The following is a 20,280-nucleotide window of genomic DNA, read 5'->3' on the forward strand; positions in this document are numbered from 1 at the left end:
GCCCGTGTGGACCACGTGGGCCCGCGGCGCTTTGATGCCGCACACGGGATGAGAGCGAACGCGGCGCGTGGAGGCCAGTGAACAGCAGCGGCCCGCTGCGCTCGAGGCGGCCGACGTGCGGGAAGAGGGAGTGCGCAGCAGTGGAGTAGGAGGACGCGTGGTCCACGTTGTGAAGTTCTCCTGCTGCTCAGCCCGAACGCCAAACTCACGCCCCGCGCGTGAACGCAGCGTTTATTTGCGCCGACGCGGCCGTGTCGCTGCACGTCTGGAGCGCGTGAGCGGCTCCGGGGAAGCGGGCCCGCGACGTGTCCCGCTCTGCTCACACGCACTTCCTCTGGGGCGACGTTCCGGTCCCGTGCGTCCACGCCTCCGGTTGGAGACGTGCTCAGATCTGACGCCGCGTCGTTTCATCGCTGCGTTTGATGTCGCCTCAGACACAAAGCACGTCTTTATCAGCACGCAGCTACTGCAGCACGCCTCCGTGAAAACAAACAAAGAGAAACTTGTAGTGTGTGCGCGCGCGCGCGTGCGTGCGCCTTCACTGGAACCGCGGAGATGAAGCCTGTTTCCTCGTCACGGTGTTGAGGCCACTTGTTAACACACAACAACATAACAGACCATGAAAGAGCTGCAGCGCGATGGAAACCGAGGTCTCTGAGCGCCGAGGACCCGGTGGTTCAGCGTGGCTCACACACACGTGCACGTTTCCTGCAGAAACGGGGGTTCTTCTCTTCTCCCACACATTTTGGTGAACATCCAGTTTAACCCAGAGGATGCAAGGAGTAACCTGCTGCCATGGCAACCGTAATGGATGCTTTTTGGACTGTGTGTGTGTGTGTGCGTGTGCGTGTGTGTGTGCGTGTGCGTGTGTGTGTGTGTGTGTGTGCGTCCACTGTTGACACACGTCAGACGTCACATCTGGGACATCAGCGTGTGTTACTATTGATCGCTTTAAGTAAACACAGTTGTTCTGTGCCTGAATCCGTTTTGTTGGGGCTTTTAGTGTGAAAGCTTCCCACTGTGTTGTTAATGTGACACCTAATGCGTTTGTACAATGTGTGCGTGTCCTCGATGGATTCATGTTTACAAAGGAAGAAAGAGGCGCTACAGAAAGGAGCTAATATTAGCTGGTAACGCCTCGATAAACAGAGTGAAGGTGTTGTTATTGACTTTAAATGGGAATAAAAGACACAAAATGTGGTTATTTCAAACCACTGTGACGTCATGAGTTGATGCTGAAGAAACAGCAGCTGGAGTCCATTTCCCTGTTGTGTCAACTCACAGCCTGGACTCAGGAGCTGGGCCTTTTCAGCTGAGCTCAGAGAAAACGCTCAGACCCACAGTCTCCAGCGACTGGTCAGCTAATGTGTCAGTCACTCTGTGTGTGTGTGTGTGTGTGTGTGTGTGTGTGTGTGTTCCACAGCTGTTGTTTTATCATCTGCATTTAGTGAATGCATGTTAACATCAGTACGGATCCATTTACCAGTTTATGCTTAATCTGTGTGTGTGTGTGTGTGTGTGTGTCAGAGTCACAGAGTGGGTCGCTGTTTGCCTCGCTCATAGTGAGCATCACCATGGCAACGGCACCAGCAGCGCAGTGTGAAGTGGAGGAAGAGCTTGCGGTGCTCGGCGTGATGGAGAGAGACTAGTTTCACACCAATCCGTGGTTGGTGGAACTCGAGGCTGAGCCGCTCGTTTGGGGCTTCGACGTTTAGTTGCCGCCGCCGCCGTGTGACGTGTGCTGCATGAATACGCTGAACAGGAATGAACAGACTTGTGTAATGGACTGAGGCGCAGAGCTGATGATGGAATGGAAAGCACGGCGGAGGGAGGAAGAGGTGTGTGTGTCATACTGAGCATGCTCTTTGTGCTGACTTCCTGCTCTCTTCTTCCTGCCAGCGAGCGCTGGAGGGCCGGCGTTCAGGAGGAAGCAGAGCCGCGGACGATCAGAATGCAGCTGAAGGGCGTCGGGTCCAAAGCCAGGAGTTCCTCCGTGTTCAGGCTGAGGCGCTGGGAGGATCGCGTCCTCCGCGCTGCGCTGTGACTGCGACTCACGGACGTCCGACCTCCGCGTCCGTCTGGCATCGAACGCTCTGTGAACCTCTGATCTGCCAAGTTTCACAAACTGAAGGGGCTTTTTTTTCCTCTGTGTCTTTTTCTGATCGAGAGAGAAAGAGAAAGCAGCACCTGGACTGTTGAGCGTTGTCTGTGATATTTTTTGTTTATTGCGTGTCTCCTCTGGGAAAATGGGATCCGAGAAGGACCTGGAGTCGCCGCATTCGTCTGTGAGCGCCGTTCCCAACCCCAAGTGCCGCGCGGGCAAACGGCAGGGCCGCATCTCCTTCCACAGCCTGTTCCACAGCAAGCGGGGGCCCCGGGGCCCCAAAGGCGGCGCCGCCGCCCCTTTGTCCCACCACCACCACCACGTGCAGCCGCTGGTACCGTCTGCCTTGACCTCGGCTCCGCCGGCCGGCGCCGCCGCCCCCCCGGCCGGCGCCGGCGCCGCCGCGCCCCCGCAGGCCGCCGCCGCGCCGCGCCCGCTGTCCTCCAGCCAGCCGTCGCTGGGCGGAGGAGACCCCTCCCTGCTGGAGTGCCCCCTGTGCCTGGTGCGCCAGCCGGCAGAGCAGCTCCCTGAGCTGCTGGGCTGCAGCCACCGCTCCTGCCTCTGCTGCCTGCGCCAGTACCTCCGCATCGAAATCACCGAGAGCCGGGTCCAGCTCAGCTGCCCCGAGTGCGCCGAGCGGCTGGCGCCGCGGCAGGTGGCGGACATCTTGGATGACGCGGCCTTGCTGGAGAAGTACGAGGAGTTCCTGCTGAGGAGGTGCCTGGCCTCGGACCCAGACTGCCGGTGGTGCCCGGCCCCCGACTGCGGGTAAGAAGCCTGTGATTGTGTTCACTGTTGAGTCAAAGGCAAACATCTGCTTATCATTGATGGTTATTGGTGCCGGTTTCCAGCAGCGGCACCATCGGGCTGAGGACGCTCGGACCCGCTGAGGTCACAGCAACCCGTCTTATCGTCCATGTGAATGTGTCAGATTAGCGTTAGCAGCTACGTTGCGCTCTGGGCTCGTTGTTATCAGCAGGCCAGTTTCTGCTTCTTCCTGTCCTCTGATCGGAGATTAAGCAGACAAATACAAAGCAGATTAGCAGCACTTATTGGGTGTTTGTGCACTTGTTTGTCAGGGAGCACCTTGTGCTACAGTAAAAACAGATAGAAACCGATCTGAGGGAACGCGTCCGGAGGCAGGTTTTCTAACATCTGACCTTCTTTCCTCCGTTCAGAGGAACGTTGTTTCATTAACATCCTCTAAATCACTCTATTTCTCCATTGGTAACACAGAAACCATGTGAGCCTTTACAGAAAGACGCAATGAGGAAGTGGAGAAGAGAAACCGTAAGTGGGTTAGAGGCTGCGCTGGCCTGTGGTCGGAGGAGGAGAGCTTCAGATGGATTTGGAGGCAGAGCAGCTCTCGTTAGGTTTCTGGAACAAATGAGAGGCGTTTGTTTCATCACAGAAAGCAGGAGTGATTCATTGTGTGTGTGTGTGTGTGTGTGTGTGTGTGTGTGTGTGTGTGTGTGTGTGTGTGTGTGTGTGTGTGTGTGTGTGTGTGTGTGTGTGGGATGCAGGTCTTCAGCAGGCTCTGCTGTGGTTTGGTACAGTAATACTGGTATGAGCAGGGGAAGGCGTCTGTCTGTCTGTTCACCCTCTGCCTGTCTGTCTGTAGGTTTCTGTTTATGTCTGACAGCTTCTGAACCTGGGACAGACAGAACATGAACGATGCAGCAGGTCCACAGTCTTTCTGTGTTTCTGTGCTGCCGGATCCACAGGTTGACGATAGGTTAAGTTGTTTTTTTTTTTTATTTACCCTGGAGGCATAAATACGTTTCCTCCCTCTATTACAGGAACATGGCCGATGGTTCAGATTCTCTCACTCACAGCCGTGAGTTGTTGTTGTTTCTGGTAAAGGAACTTTGTTTGCTCCTCTTTTCCTCTGAACAGAGAAGTGTTTACTTCCACCAGAGGCTTTCAGCAGCAAAGATGTGGGGACAGTGTGATGAGTGGATCCCCTGTTCAGCCCCTGTTCCTGTCTGCCTGTGTTTCTGCGTGGCTGCGTCATGGGAGCAGGTCGCGCGCTGACCTACATATCTGTCAGGACCATCCGCCGTCTGACGCCAGCGGTGACTCACCCGCTTTAAATCTGATAAGCGATTATTCATCAGGAGCGGAGACGCTCCATAAACAGAAGGAGCTGGAAGCGCCGCTGGAGACGCTTCCACAGAAACTCTGTGATAAGTGTGAAAACAAGTGTTTACAGCGGAGCTGCTGTTTGTGTGTGCGGTGGTGAGTTATATAAGTGTGACCCAGTACTTGTGCTCGGTCTGTGTCTGGATCACATCCACCAGACGAGCACGGCCAGCGTCTATAAACTAATGCAGCAGCAGGCTGCTTCCTGTGTGACGACCACTCACACATGAATGGACGCTGCTTTACATGACTGCAAACACAGTTGGACATGCAAACGAGTCGCCGCGCGCCGCTTCCGGAGCTTTACGAGGAAATAATGTGTCTGTTAAACCCGGTTTGCTGGAGCCGTTGTTCTGCAGATGCGTTGTGCTCCAGAGCTGCTGTATAAACACACGTGGAGGTAATGGAGCCGGTTTTGCCTTCACGGCGTTAGACGTTTGAGCCGCCGTCCGGCTGCGACCGACGCGGCTGCAGGACGGTGTGTGGAGGATGCGGCGAGAACAAAGAGCGGCCCTCTGCTGCCTCGGGTTGCCATGGCGACTATCAATGTATCAATGCTGCCCAGAGGAAGCGTTGCCAGGGGTAACAGGAGTTGAGGCCTAATTAAAGGGATTGATTCGCGCTTGCTGGCCCTGGGGGTCATGGGATACGTCTCCTGTCATGGCGGCGTCCTGGGAGCGGCGCTGCCGGGTGTCTGTTTGGAGCCGAGGATGGAGCTGCTCCACGCAGCTGCTGTCTGCTCCTGTCTGCGCACTCTGCTCCCGTCTGCGCACTCTGCTCCCGTCTGCGCAGTCTGCTCCCGTCTGCGCAGTCTGCTCCTGTCTGCGCAGTCTGCTCCCGTCTGCGCAGTCTGCTCCCGTCTGCTCCTGTCTGTGCAGTCTGCGCAGTCTGCTCCCGACCTCCTCCTCGCTGCAGCTACGTTCTGGCTCACGATGTCACACCCTGTTACCTCCTCACCACCTTCGCTTGTAGTGTCACTCTAAAACACAGACACATTTGTCGCTCTGCAAACTTTTCTTGTGAACGCTTGTGGTTTATTGTGAAACGTTAACAAGTTATTTGGACGTTTGGTAACTGGGGTTTGTGGTTTGTGGGCAAATACTGTTCCAGCAAAACTAGTCATCCCTATCAGACTCTTTGCATTTCGCAATAATTAGCAAAAGGAGGGACTTAGATGTGAGTTCGGGCTTTGGCCCCCTCTTTTTGAAGCCGCCGTTGGTGGGTGGAGCTAATCTGAGCCGGGAACCAACCCTCCACCATTTTACCGCACACTTTGAATAATCAAATGTGGGGTTTTCATATTGTTGTTATTTAAAATGAGTTCCTTCAGAGGAGCTTGTTCATCACTCGTTCCTCTGGACCTGAGGTGAAGCTGCAGAAACGCAGACCCATCGTGCATGAACCTGCAGTTTGCTGCTGCGCCTGCAAACGGGGCTTGTGTGTGTTTTGACCGGAGGAACCGTGGCTCTGAGGACGCGTCTGACTCCTGAGGCTGAGCAGGAATGGAGCGTCATGCCTCATCTCGTCTCCTCCTGTCACGCCGCTCATGAGCCGCCATGTTGGACGCGCGCCAGAACAATTAAGTGTGTGGCGTTGTCACCTGTCCCTCCGTCGCGGCGCTGAGGAACCGCCGGAGCAGCGTCTTCATGCTGTGGCTGAAGCAGAACCAGCGCCGTGCTTTTGTTCTCCTCCTCCAGCTTCGCTGGCGGACGTTGTTTCATGACAGGCCTCTTTGTGAGTTCCCTCCAGTGACTGACAGACGCTTCTGTCTCACTCTGTCTCCCTCTCTTTAATTTCCCTCTTTGTCCTCATTGTTATAAAACGAAGCTGTATTTACTGTTGTTTCCTAAAAGCGGCTGAACGTCAGTGCAGACGTGGCCTCGATGTGTTTTGGGTCATTTGACTGTGTAAAACCACAGCGTGTGTCAGCGTCAGGAGCTGAGACCTGTTTGAAGCAATGACTCAGAGTCTAGTTCAGCTCCGTCTCTTGTCTCCAGTGGATCTGTATTGATTGACCTGCTCCTGTTTCTCGTTCTCTCTGTTGTTCTAAAGTCATTACTCCACTGATCAAATCTGCTCTGGCCTCTCCGTCTGCAGCTTCATACGTTGGACAGTTTATCTCCTGAAAAGTCTAGTTCCACAGCGTGTCCAAAGTTACGTAAGGCGTTGCCCAACATGGCGGTTTGGCCTTAATACTTCAGCATCATGTGTGTGCGAGGAAATGCTGCAACAAGCAGACGAGCACTGTGTGTGTGTGTGTGTGTGTGTGTGTGTGTGTGTGTGTGTGTGTGTGTGTGTGTGTGTGTGTGTGTGTGTGTGTGTGTGTGTGTGTGTGTGTGTGTGTGTGTGTGTGCTGGGTTGTACATTGCAGCTAATGAGTCCATCTTTGTTTCCTCTGAGCTCAGCTTCGACCTCATCTGGTGTCAGTAACCTGCTTGTGTGTTTATCGGTCTGAGTTCATACAGATTCATAGAGCTGAGTCATCATCAGAGGAAGGTTCAGCCCGTCCTCAGAGGCCGGTTAATGTGGACTTAATTACATTCATGTGGAAAAAGGCTGAGCCTCTGTGGGAGTTTTGGACGTTGTGTGTGACTCTGTCTGTCCTCGCAGCTTCGCCGTCATCGCCTCGGGCTGCGCCAGCTGTCCCAGGCTGGTGTGTCGCAGAGAGGGCTGCGGCGCCGAGTTCTGCTACCACTGCAAACAGGCCTGGCATCCCAACCAGACCTGCGACTCGGCCCGCCAGCAGAGGGCGCACTCGCTGCACACGCACAGCAACCACTCGCCCAGCTACACGCAGGAGCAGGGCCCCGGTGAGTGGTGGGGGCTTCACACCTCTGAGGGGTGTGTGTGTGTGTGTGTGTGTGTGTGTGTGTCTGTCTGTCTGTCTGTCTGTCTGCCTGTGTGATGCTCTGTCTGTCTGTCTGTGTGATGCTCTGTCTGTGTGTGTGTGTGTCTGTGTGTCTGTCTGTCTGTCTGTCTGTGTGATGCTCTCTGTCTGTCTGTGTGATGCTCTGTCTGTGTGTGTGTGTGTCTGTGTGTCTGTCTGTCTGTCTGTCTGTGTGATGCTCTCTGTCTGTCTGTGTGATGCTCTGTCTGTGTGTGTGTGTGTGTGTGTCTGTGTGTCTGTCTGTCTGTCTGTCTGTGTGATGCTCTGTCTGTCTGTCTGTGTGATGCTCTGTCTGTCTGTCTGTGTGATGCTCTGTCTGTGTGTGTGTGTGTGTCTGTGTGTCTGTCTGTCTGTCTGCCTGTGTGATGCTCTGTGTGTCTGTCTGTCTGTCTGTCTGTGTGATGCTCTCTGTCTGTCTGTGTGATGCTCTGTCTGTGTGTGTCTGTCTGTCTGTCTGTGTGATGCTCTGTGTGTGTGTGTGTGTGTGTGTGTGTGTGTGTGTGTGTGTGTGTGTGTGTGTGTGTCTGTCTGTGTGATGCTCTGTCTGTGTGTGTGTGTGTCTGTCTGTCTGTCTGTCTGTCTGTCTGTGTGATGCTCTGTCTGTCTGTCTGTCTGTGTGATGCTCTGTCTGTCTGTCTGTCTGTCTGTCTGTCTGTGTGATGCTCTGTCTGTCTGTCTGTCCGTCTGTCTGTCAGCACTGACTCAAGCTCGCTGCTGCCTCTTCCCACCGCTGCGGCGCGTCTTCAGTTCTGTCAAGCATGAGTCTATTTATATCGCAGCTTCTCTTCTAGTTTCATGACTGCAGCAGCAGCATCACTGAAACTTCTCTCACGCAACTTCTTTAGATTTTCAACATGACATATTGAATATGAAGACACAGCACAAGCGGGGTCACCTAATCAGCTTTGTTCTTTATCCAGCACGTTCATTAGGATTAATATTAGTTTAGATGAGATGTTCCCTTTGTTCCTTTACTCAGCTCTTTCATCTCATTCTGATTAGAAATCTCTCCTCCATCTGTTCTCAGTCGCGTCTTAACTCACTGCTTCTAATTCAGTCCATGTCTTCAGAAGAAGTGAAGCCAGACTCACTGACTGACTCAATAAAAACTCCCAACCACTCCCTCAACACGAAGACAGACAGACAGAAGAAGAAATGGGGGAGGGAGGGAGGGAGGGAAGTAAGGAAGCAAGGAAGGAAGCAAGGAAGGAAGCAAGGAAGGAAGGAAGGAAGGAAGGAGTGTAGCATAAACAGCTACTCCTACATCTTCACGTCTCCCACTTCAGGTTCTCTTTAACTCCAGAGCGCAGACAGTTCCTGTGTTGTTGGCTTGTTTTCTTTTCCTGGTTTAATTGTTGAATCCATTCCACTAATGAGCTTTGACTGTGTTGCCAACAGTAAAGACACACGTTTTGCTGATTGTGTCCTCTGGTGCTTCCAGCTGATGACATCAAGCCGTGCCCTCGCTGCGGAGCCTACATCATCAAGATGAACGATGGAAGCTGCAATCACATGACGTGCGCTGTCTGCGGCTGCGAGTTCTGCTGGCTCTGCATGAAGGAGATCTCAGACCTGCACTACCTTAGGTGTGTGTCACTGTTGTGGTCTCCATCACAGACACTGTTGTGAGGGGTTCCTCAGGGTTCGACTACGGGGCCTCTTCTGATCACTGTCTTCAGTGTTATAAATATGCAGATGACACTAACATCCACCCGCTTCGTCATAAAGAGACTACAGCTGCAAATGTGAACTTTCTCCAGCTACAGTAGATGCAGACAAACTACAATCATAACCAGTCAAATAGAGAAACAACCACATTTGGATGGAAATGATTCACACTTTCAGTTTGAGGTTTGTTTGAGAGTCGACTGAATCCTCCGCTCTAACTGTCTGATTGTCTCCCTCCTTCACGCCTTTAGTCCGTCTGGCTGTACGTTCTGGGGGAAGAAGCCTTGGAGCAGGAAGAAGAAGATCCTGTGGCAGCTGGGAACGCTGATCGGCGCTCCGGTGGGCATCACCCTCATCGCAGGCATCGCCATTCCAGCCATGGTCATCGGGATCCCGGTCTACGTCGGCCGCAAGGTGAGAACCAGAGCTGAGCCACGTACGATCCATTGAGCTCGGTTTGAACAACAACCAGAGATGTGACGTAGACGGGAGATATGAGGGGAGCAGATAAGGAGCAACAGGAAAACCTCTTCATGTGGTAATAAAAGGTGCTGTAAACAGCATCAAACTGAGCCCAATGATGGGAAACGCTCCTCGTTTCCCATCATGTTTATCTGTGTCTGCGCCGACGTCCACCAGAAACCAGAAGTGGAAACAAGACACAACTCTGTGGTTTTCACATCTGACGCTGCCTCAGCCTTTGTTTCACAACCCTGTTTGTGTAATTACATGGAATTTACAGTGATGCAGAATTCAAAGATTTTCAGTGATGAAGGTTTTCTAGAAGCGTGACGTGTATTCACGTATTGAGTTTAATCGATTACGTAAATGTCATTCATTCATTGAGGAGCAACATCATTCTATTTTCCTCAGTTTGTCTGATTTAATTGTCGACTTAGAGTTTGTGAGCTGGTTAAGTCACGGGTCTGAAGCTCCATCAAATAAATGTTGTTTTAAATGAGAGGCTGCTGAGTTCCGTCTCCGTTCATTGGTGTGTGTGTGTGTGTGTGTGTGTGTGTGTGTGTGTGTGTGTGTGTGTGTGTGTGTGTGTGTGTGTGTGTGTGTGTGTGTGTGTGTGTGTGTGTGTGTGTGTGTGTGTGTGTGTCTCCCTCTGCTCGGCTGCAGATCCACGCCCACTACGAGCTGAAGAAGACGTCTCGCCACAAGAGGAACCTGGCCATCACCGGAGGCGTGGCCCTGTCAATCATCACCGCCCCCGTCATCGCAACCGTCAGCGTGGGTAAGAACCCAGAGCACGCGCCGCCAGGCTGACTGGACCCGGCCGGGCTCCAGAACCGAGTCCAGCTCACTGAACCTGCTGTTGGTGCTTTCAGGCATCGGCGTGCCCATCATGCTGGCCTACGTCTACGGGGTGGTGCCCATCTCTCTGTGTCGGGGGGGCGGCTGTGGGGTGAGCCGAGGGAAGGGCCGCGGCGTGCGGATCGACTTCGACGAGGACGACGGGCCCATCACAGGTGAGCGCCCCCTCCTCCTGCTGCTCGTCCTGTGCCTCCCACTCTCTCACACCGCGTCCTCTCTCAGTGGCAGACGCCTGGCGAGCGCTCAAGTCCCCGAGCCTCGGCGAGAGCAGCCTGGACGGCGCCGTCAGCGGCCTCAGCACCACCTCCCCCAGCGAGGGCCTGTCTGTGGCCCCCGGAGCCCTGGGGGACACGCCGCACTTCAACACGCTGGCAGGAGGGGCCCTCGGGACCCGCACCAGTAAATACAGCAGGTGAGAGACTGGAGACCAGGCACGTGACCTTTAATCTACAGAGGAAAGTGTGTTAATCTGAGCGTGTGCGTTGCTCCAGGCTGGAGGTCCAAGCAGGAGACTTGGCCAAAGAATCCGCCCAGAGGGAGACGGGCAGTCTGGGGGCCGGCAGCGACTGTGCCAGCACCCGAGGGATGGCCGGATCCATCATCTCCTCCTACACCCTGCCCGACAGGTGAGAGACGAGCCGCCGCCTCATTAATGCTGACGCAGATTGAGCGTGGAGCTGAAGCCTGCGTTTCTGCAGGGAGTGCACCAACCTGGAGATCCAGGTGGACATCGAGACCAAACCCAGCCACCTCTGCCTGACCAGCGAGGAGGACCTGACCCCGCCCGCCGGCTCCGCTGCCATGGCAACCGCCTCCGGGGCCGAGGAGCCTCAGGACTGCAGCTCCAGGCGCGGCGGCGGCCTGTCGCCGGGCGTGTCCCTCAGGGAGGGGCTCCGCGACGTCACCCTGGCGCAGCCCGAGAGCATCCGCAGCGACCTGGAGACGTCCGACACCCAGTCGGACGACATCGCCGAGCTGACGTCGGACGACTGTGACTCGCCCCACCCCAAGAGCTGCCACGCGGCGGCCGGCCAGCCGCCCGCCTGCCGAGCGCTGAACCCGCCCACCGAAGGCCTTCACTGTCCCGCCGACGGCAACGTCATCCTCTACGTCTGAGAGCGGCCGCCGTCAGGATTGCACAAAAAAAGGAGCGCTGCATTTAAACTCCCTCGTGATTGAGAGCTTTTCCTCCGTCGTCACCTCTCGTTTGCTGCTTTCAAGCACCGTGTCCAACACAAACAGCATTTGTTTACGTGTTTCTATCTGTCTTATCTATCTACCTGTCAATCTCCTCGCTGAGTAAATTGTCAGGGTTCTACCTCTGAGATTTATAAGATGATGATTTATGTTTACTTCTTGGTGCAAAATGCCTTGGCTCCTAAGCAAAAAAGAAAACATTCAAGAGAATTTCAAAAACACAAGGTACAAATTTCCATAGGAAGAGTCGCAAAACCCAAATTCTGAACCGAGGTGAAGCCACCAAGCACAGCAGAGGGAGGAGGATAGTTCAGAGCTCATACCTGCTGAGATGTGCATAGCAACGTGTGAATGAACCAATGTGGACTCCACAGTCGTGGCTTTTTTTTCTCTCTTCCTCTATTTATATTCAGATGACTTGGAACTTGTATTATTTGCAGCGCGTGTGTGTGTGTGTGTGTGTGTGTGTGTGTGTGTGTGTGTGTGCGTGTGTGTGCGTGTGTGTGCGTGTGTGTGCGTGTGTGTGCGTGTGTGTGCGTGTGTGTGTGTGTGTGTGTGTGTGTGTGTGTGTGTGTGTGTGTGTGCACCGATGGGTCGGACCCGGTTCTGACAGTGACACGGCGCTGAAGCCACGTAGGATCACGCAGCTCCACGTCACACAGAACCAAGTAAGAATTAACAAAACATACTTGAATCAGGTTTGTAGAAACCACACGGGACCGTTTGTGGCTGAGTTTGTCTCCAGAAACTGGAGCGTGATCCACAGCTTCAGACGTCCCATCGCGTCAGCGCGCGTGTCCCCTCGAGCGGACGCTTGCTGCCTCGGTGCCGTGTCACTGTCAGACCGCCTCACCGTCCGGTTCTGGTGTGTCCCGTGTGACCGGACCGGTGCCTGACAGCGTGACTGCCTCACAGACGCTCACTGACCGTCGGCTCCGGTCTCTGATGAGAACTGTCCGTCTGACCCGTGTGAACGTGAACGTGAGCGTCTCCTGATGAATGTATTTGTTGGTCCCACTTTGTTTTTGAATGAGCACTTGTGCACTTTATCTGAGCGTGTCCTAATTTATCTTCTGGTTTTTGCTTTTTACCATCTGTTCGACTTCTGACTACGCCTGTGGTACAACCAAAATGCATCACCTACCAGATGGCCTTTTCTGTTGGATGTAACGAGCGAGGAGTTTGGCTCCAAAACTTTACACAACCATTTCTGCAGTGTCTAAATGCTTGCCCAGTTTTGACCAGTGTTTTTACCTAAAAGCGTTTAAGTTTTGTTTTTAATCATTTCTTGTGATGCAAAGACTGTAACTGTCTTATTTTTATCATTTTTGTTGTATTGATATTTTTTACAGTACTGTGTCACTTTTAGACGTTTTGGAGCCAAACGCTTGTTATCGATGCCAATAAGCTCTTCTTAATCATACTCACTAGCCTGACTTGTTCCTTAGCTTTGTATCACCTCTGTGCTTCTGTTTAAAATGGTTTTCTACCAGTTTTTCTCTCAGTCTACAAGGAATCAACTTGGAAGCCTTTTTCATCTCCGAGTAGCTTTATGGATTTGCTGCGTTTGTACCTTGGCAGTGCTTTGTTTGGTCTGCACTTATCACTTGTTTCTGCCTGCCTGTGAGAAAACATGCGAATGTACCACGGACGGAAACAAACTTCCTGTATGCGTCTGAGTGTTAATGGGAGAAGTTTTATTACGAGCACAGGTGTTCCTGTGCTTATGTGGAAAGGTTTTAGAGTATGTGGATAGCAATATTTAAGTGTTATTATACTGTTTGTGTATTTCCTGACACTGTTAACGCTCTGCTTTGTGCAGGGTTGTACATGCAGGACTGTGAAAGACAATGTGTGGACGTTTGGAGAAAAATAAATAATCAGATGTTGCACCAAAGCAGCGAGTTGTTGTCAGTGATTTGTCATAAAAACATGGCAGCAATTGTATGAATATGATTTGTTGGGGTATAACATTTTACTTTCTTTATTAACCTGAAGCCAATACATTAAAGTTTACATTTCAATTTTTTATAGTAACAGAAGTTTTTATTGTTTACATTAATTACTTCATTAAACAAATTAATTACTTACATTGATTTGATTAATTATCTTAACATTTACCTGCCGAACCAGTGGAGCAGTGTCTGCACACACCGACACTGTCCAACAGGCGGCAGTAAAGCGCAGATGAAAAACCTACTCGCGACACATGTCGTCATTTTACGGCGACGTTTTGATTCACCTGCCGTAAAGCGAAACGTGTTGAGTCGGACAGAAGGTTAAAGTGAATCCTTCACAACACGGTAAATGCAGCTGTTTATTGCTAATGCCGACATTTCAGTAGCATTTTATGTGTTTTAATGTTGAGTAGAGCATCCTGTTGTTTGCAACGGCGTCATTATACAAATAGTTTGAGACGAGTGCGGTCCGTCGTTAATTGAGACCGAAGAAGCTCCAGATCAGAGAGAGCAGCTAACGTTACGTACTTAAATTATGAAGCTGAAGGAGTAAATGCCGCAGTTAACCTCGCCATACGCTCCGAATGAGATGTTAAACGTGCAGTTTGGGGTTGTTAGCTTGCTAACGTTAGCTCTCGTAGCTAGCCAGCAGCTAGCTATTAGAAACAAATGTCATGATAGAAAAAGAGTAAACAGAATAGAAAATGGACTGGGATCTCTTTGGAAAATAGTACAATAGTTTAAAATCTATGCTTTCTGCTTTGTAATCTATGAGAGAGTGGTTTATTTTCAAACAAAGTTAAGAGACATGAATGTTGTCGAACGGAGCGGTCGAGCCTGGAGCTTCTGGTGGTTCTAGTTCAATAGGACACTGGATGAGACGAGCTTCACGTCTTTTTTACTGTGGACAAATACATGTGTCAAAGTGTCAAACTGCTTAGATTTTGGCGGAGATTCTGTCCAGCATCTATGTCATTGGAAATACGCTCGTGTACTTTATCAGCGTGACGTTAATTAATTGCGTCCAGAAACCCTTGATATAAAATCATGGTCTCTAGAACAAAAATGCCAAAGTGGCTGCATGTTGTATATGCACAAAAGATCTGATAAAACATAACATGAATGTGGTGATTTTGACTTTATTGGTTTACTTTCTTGTCAAAGTACCTACTGATGTAACACCAGGTCATGATGTTTGTGGCGACCTTTGACCTCCTTTAATCTGTTTCTCCTCCATCCCTCAGCAGCATAATGCCGTTTGTGGATCTGCAGTCACGGCTTGGCATCAACATAGACCGCTGGCTTCTGGTGCAGAGCGGGGAGCAGCCCTACAAGCGGGCAGCGCGCTGCCACGCCTTTGAGAAGGAGTGGATTGAATGCGCCCACGGCATCGGGCAGACTCGCGCCAAGAAGGAGTGTCAGCTGGAGTTTGAAGACTTCTACGAGTGCATGCACAGGCAGAAGACTGTGAGTGTTGTGTTGAGCTAAAGAGTTTTTATGACGATAAACTGAAAAAAACCCAATCATTGTTTATTTGTTATTATTATTATATTATTATTATTTATTTGTTATTATAACACCGTTGATGATGGGGGTTCTGTGCTCTGTGAGAGTCAGGCCCGTCTAAGGGCTGCAGCCACCTGTTACTCGTGCATCTTCTTGGCCATAAACATTCTAATGTTTGATCAATAAAATTCAGCAAAAGACAGAATCAGATGAGTTTTCGTTTTCAGATGAATAAATTCTCTAAGAAGTGTCAGAGATTAACTCAATCTTGGCCTCTTCTCTGCCCCCTGCAGCGGGACCGACTGTATGCGATCCGTCAGCAGCGAGACAAGATGATAAAGGAGGGAAAGTACACGCCGCCATCCTCCCACACAGGAGGAGCTGACGAGGCACCATGAGAGTCCACAGTTTGGTTCATGTGCATAGTAAATCAAATATAACTATTTCCAATTTGCAAATAAATGTAATCATCTACTGTCCTCTTCTTTTCATCTTTTAAAGTACTGAGATGTACACGATTGAAGAATGCAAATTGTTAATGAGGCCTTCGTTTATGAGGTTGAGCCTCGTTTTTTATTTAAAAAAAACAAAACACTGTGGTTGTCTTTGTTCAGCTGGGTCTGACATAAAGCATGTTGAGCTACGCACTGGTTTCTTAGCCCAGTGACCTAATCGAAGCAAATTGTTCAATGGTTTAGTGAGTGGTTGCTCCCGAGGGACCAGCACTTAGATGAGAGACGGTTATGAATGGATGCTCTTTGACATCTTTGATCTAATTGCCAGCGTTTAAATCAGGCTGATGGGATTCACAGGATCCACAAGCCGCCACAAGATGGAGCCAAGACCACAGTCAATTCAAGCAGTCGCTTTGCACTTCATGCCCCCACATATTTATATTTAAGTACTCAGACATTACTTATTAAAGGAGCTTGGCTGCTAGACTCAGTGAAATGATTGTATAAGGAGCTTTATTTTCCAGACTTGCAAATGTGTGAGGCACTCAGTCTATGAACTCGTGAACGGTGAATTTCTGATCCATTAAACCTAATGATGTTTTTTTCCATAATGACTCTTATTGCTGTGAAGTGAGACTCATTGTTCCCTTTGAATCCAAACAGGCCTAATTTGAGAATTACAAACAATCATGGCTCAATTACAGACGGCTGCAACATCTAATCGAGATCGAGGATTTAATAGTATGAATTCTTCAGAGGCACATTTTCCTGTTTGTCCTACTTACACTGCTCCATCATGAGCTGGTACCTGAAGGCAGAGATCAGTACCATGACAGTGGTGGTGTGGACGTGTGTAAACCAACAGCATCGTTGGCCTTGGGTTGGAATTGGGAGCAGCGCCAGGTTTCTGTCCACACTGTGGGAATGTAAGCAGCGTTAATCCCGCTCCTTTGTTTGGCAGGTCGAGCTGTAAACAGCACTGACAAATTATCAAGCTGAACGGAACTGTAGCTCTGTGGCAAACAGCGTGGGTTTGTTTCAACTGACCACTTTATTAGGTACACCTGTACAACCCAACGCGCTTCAACGGGGCACAGCAGCTCTGGCTGCAAATCTTCTGTCAGGAGGTTGTGACTTTTCAGTTCCCAGAAACAGGATCATCAGGAGGATGATTAGGATTTGGCCCCTGGTTGACCTGAGCCAGGGGCCAAAAGAGTTCACAAGACGCCTCCAGCAACTAGGAGTGGGCTTCATGCTGTGAATTCACACCAGGGATCAGCAGTCAATGATTTGAAAAGCAGATTATGAAAGAGATCGGAAGCATAGAAAGCAACGTCTCGTCCTCCACCGCTGACTGTGACCTTCTCTCGTGGGTGAACGGCATCCTCATCCTCATCTGCAGCTGCAATCAGTCGCTCTCCTCCTCCGCTGTTCGGAGGAGGGAGCGGTAGTGGAGATGCTGCGTGGGTTACGAAATAGCAGATTAACACTTCCACGTGATGAAGCACTGATTCGTTCCAAACGCATGAAAACATACGTGAGTGAGAAGTTGCTGGAAACCTCGCAGAGAAACGCCCTTTCCAGCCAAACATGCGGGAAGCGCTGTGTGTGTGTGTGTGTGTGTGTGTGTGTGTGTGTGTGTGTGTGTGTGTGTGTGTGTGTGTGTGTGTGCGTGAGTGCGCGCGCGTCGCGGGCTGGGTTCGGTCTGGCGGTGCCGCTCAGCCGCCGATGACGCAGGAGCACGACCAGAATCGCAATTTCGGCCACACTTCACGCGCACAGGAGACATGGGTTAAGAGTCGGAGCCGTGGAAAGCGACTGTTGAAGAGAGAGAGAGAGAGAGAGAGCGGAGCGGAGCGGAGGCTGGTGGGGGTTGTTGGAGGCGAGCGGTGAAGAGAGCGACCGCGGGGAGAGGAGGAGGAGGAGGACAGCCATTATCACGACCACGCCGCCTCGCCCCTGGCTGCGGGACGCCTGCTGACCGAAGCCGGATCGCGGAGCGGAGCGGAGCGTCGCCCTCCGTCCGTGCGTCCGTGCGTCCGTCGTCCTCTCCGCCGGAGCGGAGGCAGCGTCACCGGCCTTCCTCGCTCCGCGCTCGCCTCGCAGCAGCGCGGTTCCCGCTGAAGGTAAGCGGCTCCTGCAGCGCGCTGGTTCGGCTTCACAGCAGCCTGAACGCGGTCCAGTCATCGCGCTCGTGCGTTATAAAGAGCCGTGGAGTCGTGGGAAGATGCGCGCTGGTCGTTAATAGGCTCCAGAGAACCAGTCACAGCTCCGCACGCCTCCACGAACTCACATCCACACTTTCAAATCAGGCCATTTAATTGGACGTGAACTTCCTCTAAACGCACGCGCTGCTCAGAACCAGGCTCCAACATTCTGGGGTTGCCGGTGCAGGCTGCCGAGCTCATGGGCGGCTCGGCGGCATTCACGGTGTGTGGGACAAAGAGTCCGCCGCTGCGCGCGCACGGTCCGGTGTCCATTCATGCAAAAAACTCACTCACATGAAAGGGACAAAGGCGAGAGTGTGAAAATAGTGCCATCAAACACCAGCTGCACGTTCAACTCTGCAACGCGACTCACGGAGGCTGCGTGTATTGATTGGTGCGAGCCCCTCAGCCAATTACATCCCCTGAGCATGTGTGTGTGTGTGTGTGTGTGTGTGTCTGCCTGCCTGTCTGTCTGCCTGCCTGTGTGTGTGTGTGTCTGTCTGTCTGTCTGCCTGTCTGTGTGTCTGCCTATGTGTGTTTGTGTGTGTGTGTGTGTGTCTGTCTGTCTGCCTGCCTGTGTGTGTGTGTGTGTGTGTGTGTGTGTCTGCCTGCCTGCCTGCCTGCCTGTGTGTGTGTGTGTGTGTGTGTGTGTCTGCCTGCCTGTCTGCCTGCCTGTGTGTGTGTGTGTGTGTGTGTGTGTCTGTCTGTCTGTCTGTCTGCCTGTGTGTGTGTGTGTGTGTGTCTGTCTGTCTGTCTGTCTGTCTGTCTGTCTGTCTGTCTGCCTGCGTGCGTGTGTGTGTGTGTGTGTGTGTGTGTGTGTCTGTCTGTCTGCCTGTCTGCCTGTGTGTGTGTGTGTGTGTGTGTGTGTGTGTGTGTGTGTCTGTCTGCCTGTCTGTCTGTCTGTCTGTCTGTCTGTCTGCCTGTGTGTGTGTGTGTGTGTGTGTCTGTCTGTCTGTCTGTCTGTCTGTCTGCCTGTCTGTCTGCCTGTCTGTCTGTCTGTCTGTCTGCCTGTCTGCCTGTCTGCCTGACACTGTGGCCTTCCCTCCTGCTGCTCGGTACCAGATGGTCTCCCTCCATCCTTTGCTGGACCTTCACCAGGTTACTCTCATCAGACTGAGCTACATTAAAACACTGGGTCTGTATCAGACTCGATATTTGAGTCTCTGACTTTTTCTGCTCAGCGCAGCTTCACCTCCTGAAGCCTCCTGGGATAAAAAGACTCTTCTGTGTCGGTTGATTGAATTAGACTTAGCGTAAATTTAGCATCACGACAACCAGAACGACAAACATTCCTCACTAATACAGACGATGTGTCTTGTGTATCGCTGCAGGTTAAGGTTTATTATGGACATAAACCAAAACAACACTTAATTCAGACACAGAAGCAGCGGTTACACTGTCTGTCATATTTTAGCCCTCAGCCTTTTTTAAGCCTCGTGGGGACTGAACCCTGGCTTCTGTCCTGACCTGAGGTCCATCCTTCAGCTCCGGGCCGGAACCTGCAGCCGCTGTCTGTCGGTGCTTTGCTCCTCCTGCAGCTGATTGTGATGCAGCAGGCGTCTCATCATGAGCGAAGCACAAACGAGCGACTCCCGCTTTTTCATTCTCTCTCTTCTTCTTCTTCTCGCATGTGAATGAACTTGTCTGTGTCCAGTCATGCTGAGTCGTAAGCTGCAGCTGCCAAGTCCAGATTGATTCAGTGTGTTTACACTAAGCCGCACACGCACACGTACAGTGTGTGTGTGTGGGGGAGTTATTTATGCAGTCACTGTTACTCATCACGGCCTCAGGCTGCGTTTGAGGGGAACAAATCGCTCATTCATCCCTGACTTTATTAAGTCATGCAACTAGTGAGCTGCTTTAAATATGTAGAGCTGAAGCCCAGTGTGACCCAGACTCGGTCCAGTTCCCTTGTGACTGCGGGTGAGTGAATCCACCGCTTCCACTGGTTCAGAGGTGGGATGTGACCTCATTGCTCTGCTCTGACCCGCTGGTCCAGGATCAGCAGGCCTCACCTCCGACAGGTTCTGCTGATGTAGAGTCTGGGTTTGTCCCGTCGTCTCCGCTGACTCTGCAGTTGCTGTGCTCCCGGACCTCCTCCTCCGCTGGTTTAGCTTCTCCGCTGCAGGTCTGGGTTATGTCGCCTCCGTTTCAGGCCCGGCCTGTCTGTGCTGTGGGAACAGAGCCCGTCTGTGTGTCTGGGACCCATAAATGAGGCCGGTCCAGGGTCCAGCGCCTGAGCGGGTCTGACTCAGGCGCTGATCTCTGTCCCAGGAAGAGTCTGGAGCCAAGAGGCTGCTGGGATACGTGCATGTGGAACCAGTACGATTATTCATATTGTGTGAGTTGATCAGTGATGAAAGGAGTCAAGCATCCAGGCAGCGTTGCATTTTTAAAGGCTTCTCAGTGAATGAAGTCTTCTTTGCAGCGGCTGTCGATGCTGAACAGACTCACCGCTTCTCCGCTTTGTGCTGGTGCTTTCTTTTCCTTCAAAGGCGTCTTGTTTTCTGCGCACAGCTGTAATGACACGGTGCAGCTTTGAAGCCTCCGTCCTGGCTCTATTTTTAAACCCGCTAGCTGCGGTGGCACTGACTCACTGCCAGCCGTGGCGGGAACCGGGCCGAACCCACCCAGAAACACCAGCGCCCGGCCAGCGCTCGCTGGAGGGCCGCAGTGCATGCTGGGAAGGCCTTCGCCTCCTCCTGGCCGCGTTGCCACGGCGACGGGGATTCAGGAAGTGGGGCTTTGCCAGCAGTCGAGCCAGGGGCCAGCAGCGGGAGGAGGAGGAGGAGGAGGAGGAGGAGTAATAGGAGGAGGAGGAGAGAAAGGAGAGGAT

The 20,280-nt window shown here is 52.0% G+C and overlaps 3 protein-coding genes across 16 annotated transcripts in view; all 3 read left to right on the forward strand.

Annotated features, from left to right (window-relative positions):
* rnf19b (ring finger protein 19B) overlaps positions 1–13,215 on the forward strand; it is a 17,456-nt gene extending 4,241 nt beyond the window's left edge. Inside the window, exons 2-10 of the mRNA XM_029166600.3 lie at positions 1,900–2,872; positions 6,857–7,056; positions 8,575–8,719; positions 9,053–9,215; positions 9,927–10,041; positions 10,136–10,276; positions 10,344–10,533; positions 10,613–10,747; positions 10,820–13,215. Of these exons, the coding sequence (XP_029022433.1) occupies positions 2,247–2,872; positions 6,857–7,056; positions 8,575–8,719; positions 9,053–9,215; positions 9,927–10,041; positions 10,136–10,276; positions 10,344–10,533; positions 10,613–10,747; positions 10,820–11,237 (2,133 nt within the window). The 5' untranslated portion in view covers positions 1,900–2,246 and the 3' untranslated portion in view covers positions 11,238–13,215. The remainder of the gene's footprint in view (positions 1–1,899; positions 2,873–6,856; positions 7,057–8,574; positions 8,720–9,052; positions 9,216–9,926; positions 10,042–10,135; positions 10,277–10,343; positions 10,534–10,612; positions 10,748–10,819) is intronic.
* Positions 13,216–13,465: 250 nt separating this feature from the next.
* Positions 13,466–15,261, forward strand: ndufs5 (NADH:ubiquinone oxidoreductase subunit S5). Of its 2 annotated transcripts, none has more exons than XM_029167965.3 (3): positions 13,466–13,621; positions 14,524–14,743; positions 15,076–15,261. In XM_029167965.3, the coding sequence occupies exons 2-3, from the start codon at positions 14,528–14,530 to the stop codon at positions 15,178–15,180; spliced, it is 321 nt and encodes a 106-aa protein (XP_029023798.1). In that variant the 5' UTR covers positions 13,466–13,621; positions 14,524–14,527; the 3' UTR covers positions 15,181–15,261. The 2 variants fall into 2 exon arrangements, with proteins under 2 accessions (XP_029023798.1, XP_029023797.1); XM_029167964.3 differs by having other exon boundaries at positions 13,471–13,621; positions 14,521–14,743.
* Positions 15,262–16,982: 1,721 nt separating this feature from the next.
* The window catches only part of macf1a (microtubule actin crosslinking factor 1a), a 137,059-nt gene continuing 133,761 nt past the window's right edge, over positions 16,983–20,280 (forward strand). For 3 of the 13 annotated variants that reach the window (XM_055513015.1, XM_029166138.3, XM_041072996.2), the window contains exon 1: positions 16,985–17,363. The gene's annotated coding sequence lies outside the window, so the exon portion shown is untranslated. Of the gene's footprint in view, positions 17,364–20,280 lie in introns of all 13 variants that reach the window. The other 10 variants (XM_055513016.1, XM_029166147.3, XM_029166149.3 and 7 more) reach the window with 6 other exon arrangements.

Source organism: Betta splendens, chromosome 11 (assembly GCF_900634795.4).
Source record: "Betta splendens chromosome 11, fBetSpl5.4, whole genome shotgun sequence".
Taxonomy (NCBI): domain Eukaryota; kingdom Metazoa; phylum Chordata; class Actinopteri; order Anabantiformes; family Osphronemidae; genus Betta; species Betta splendens.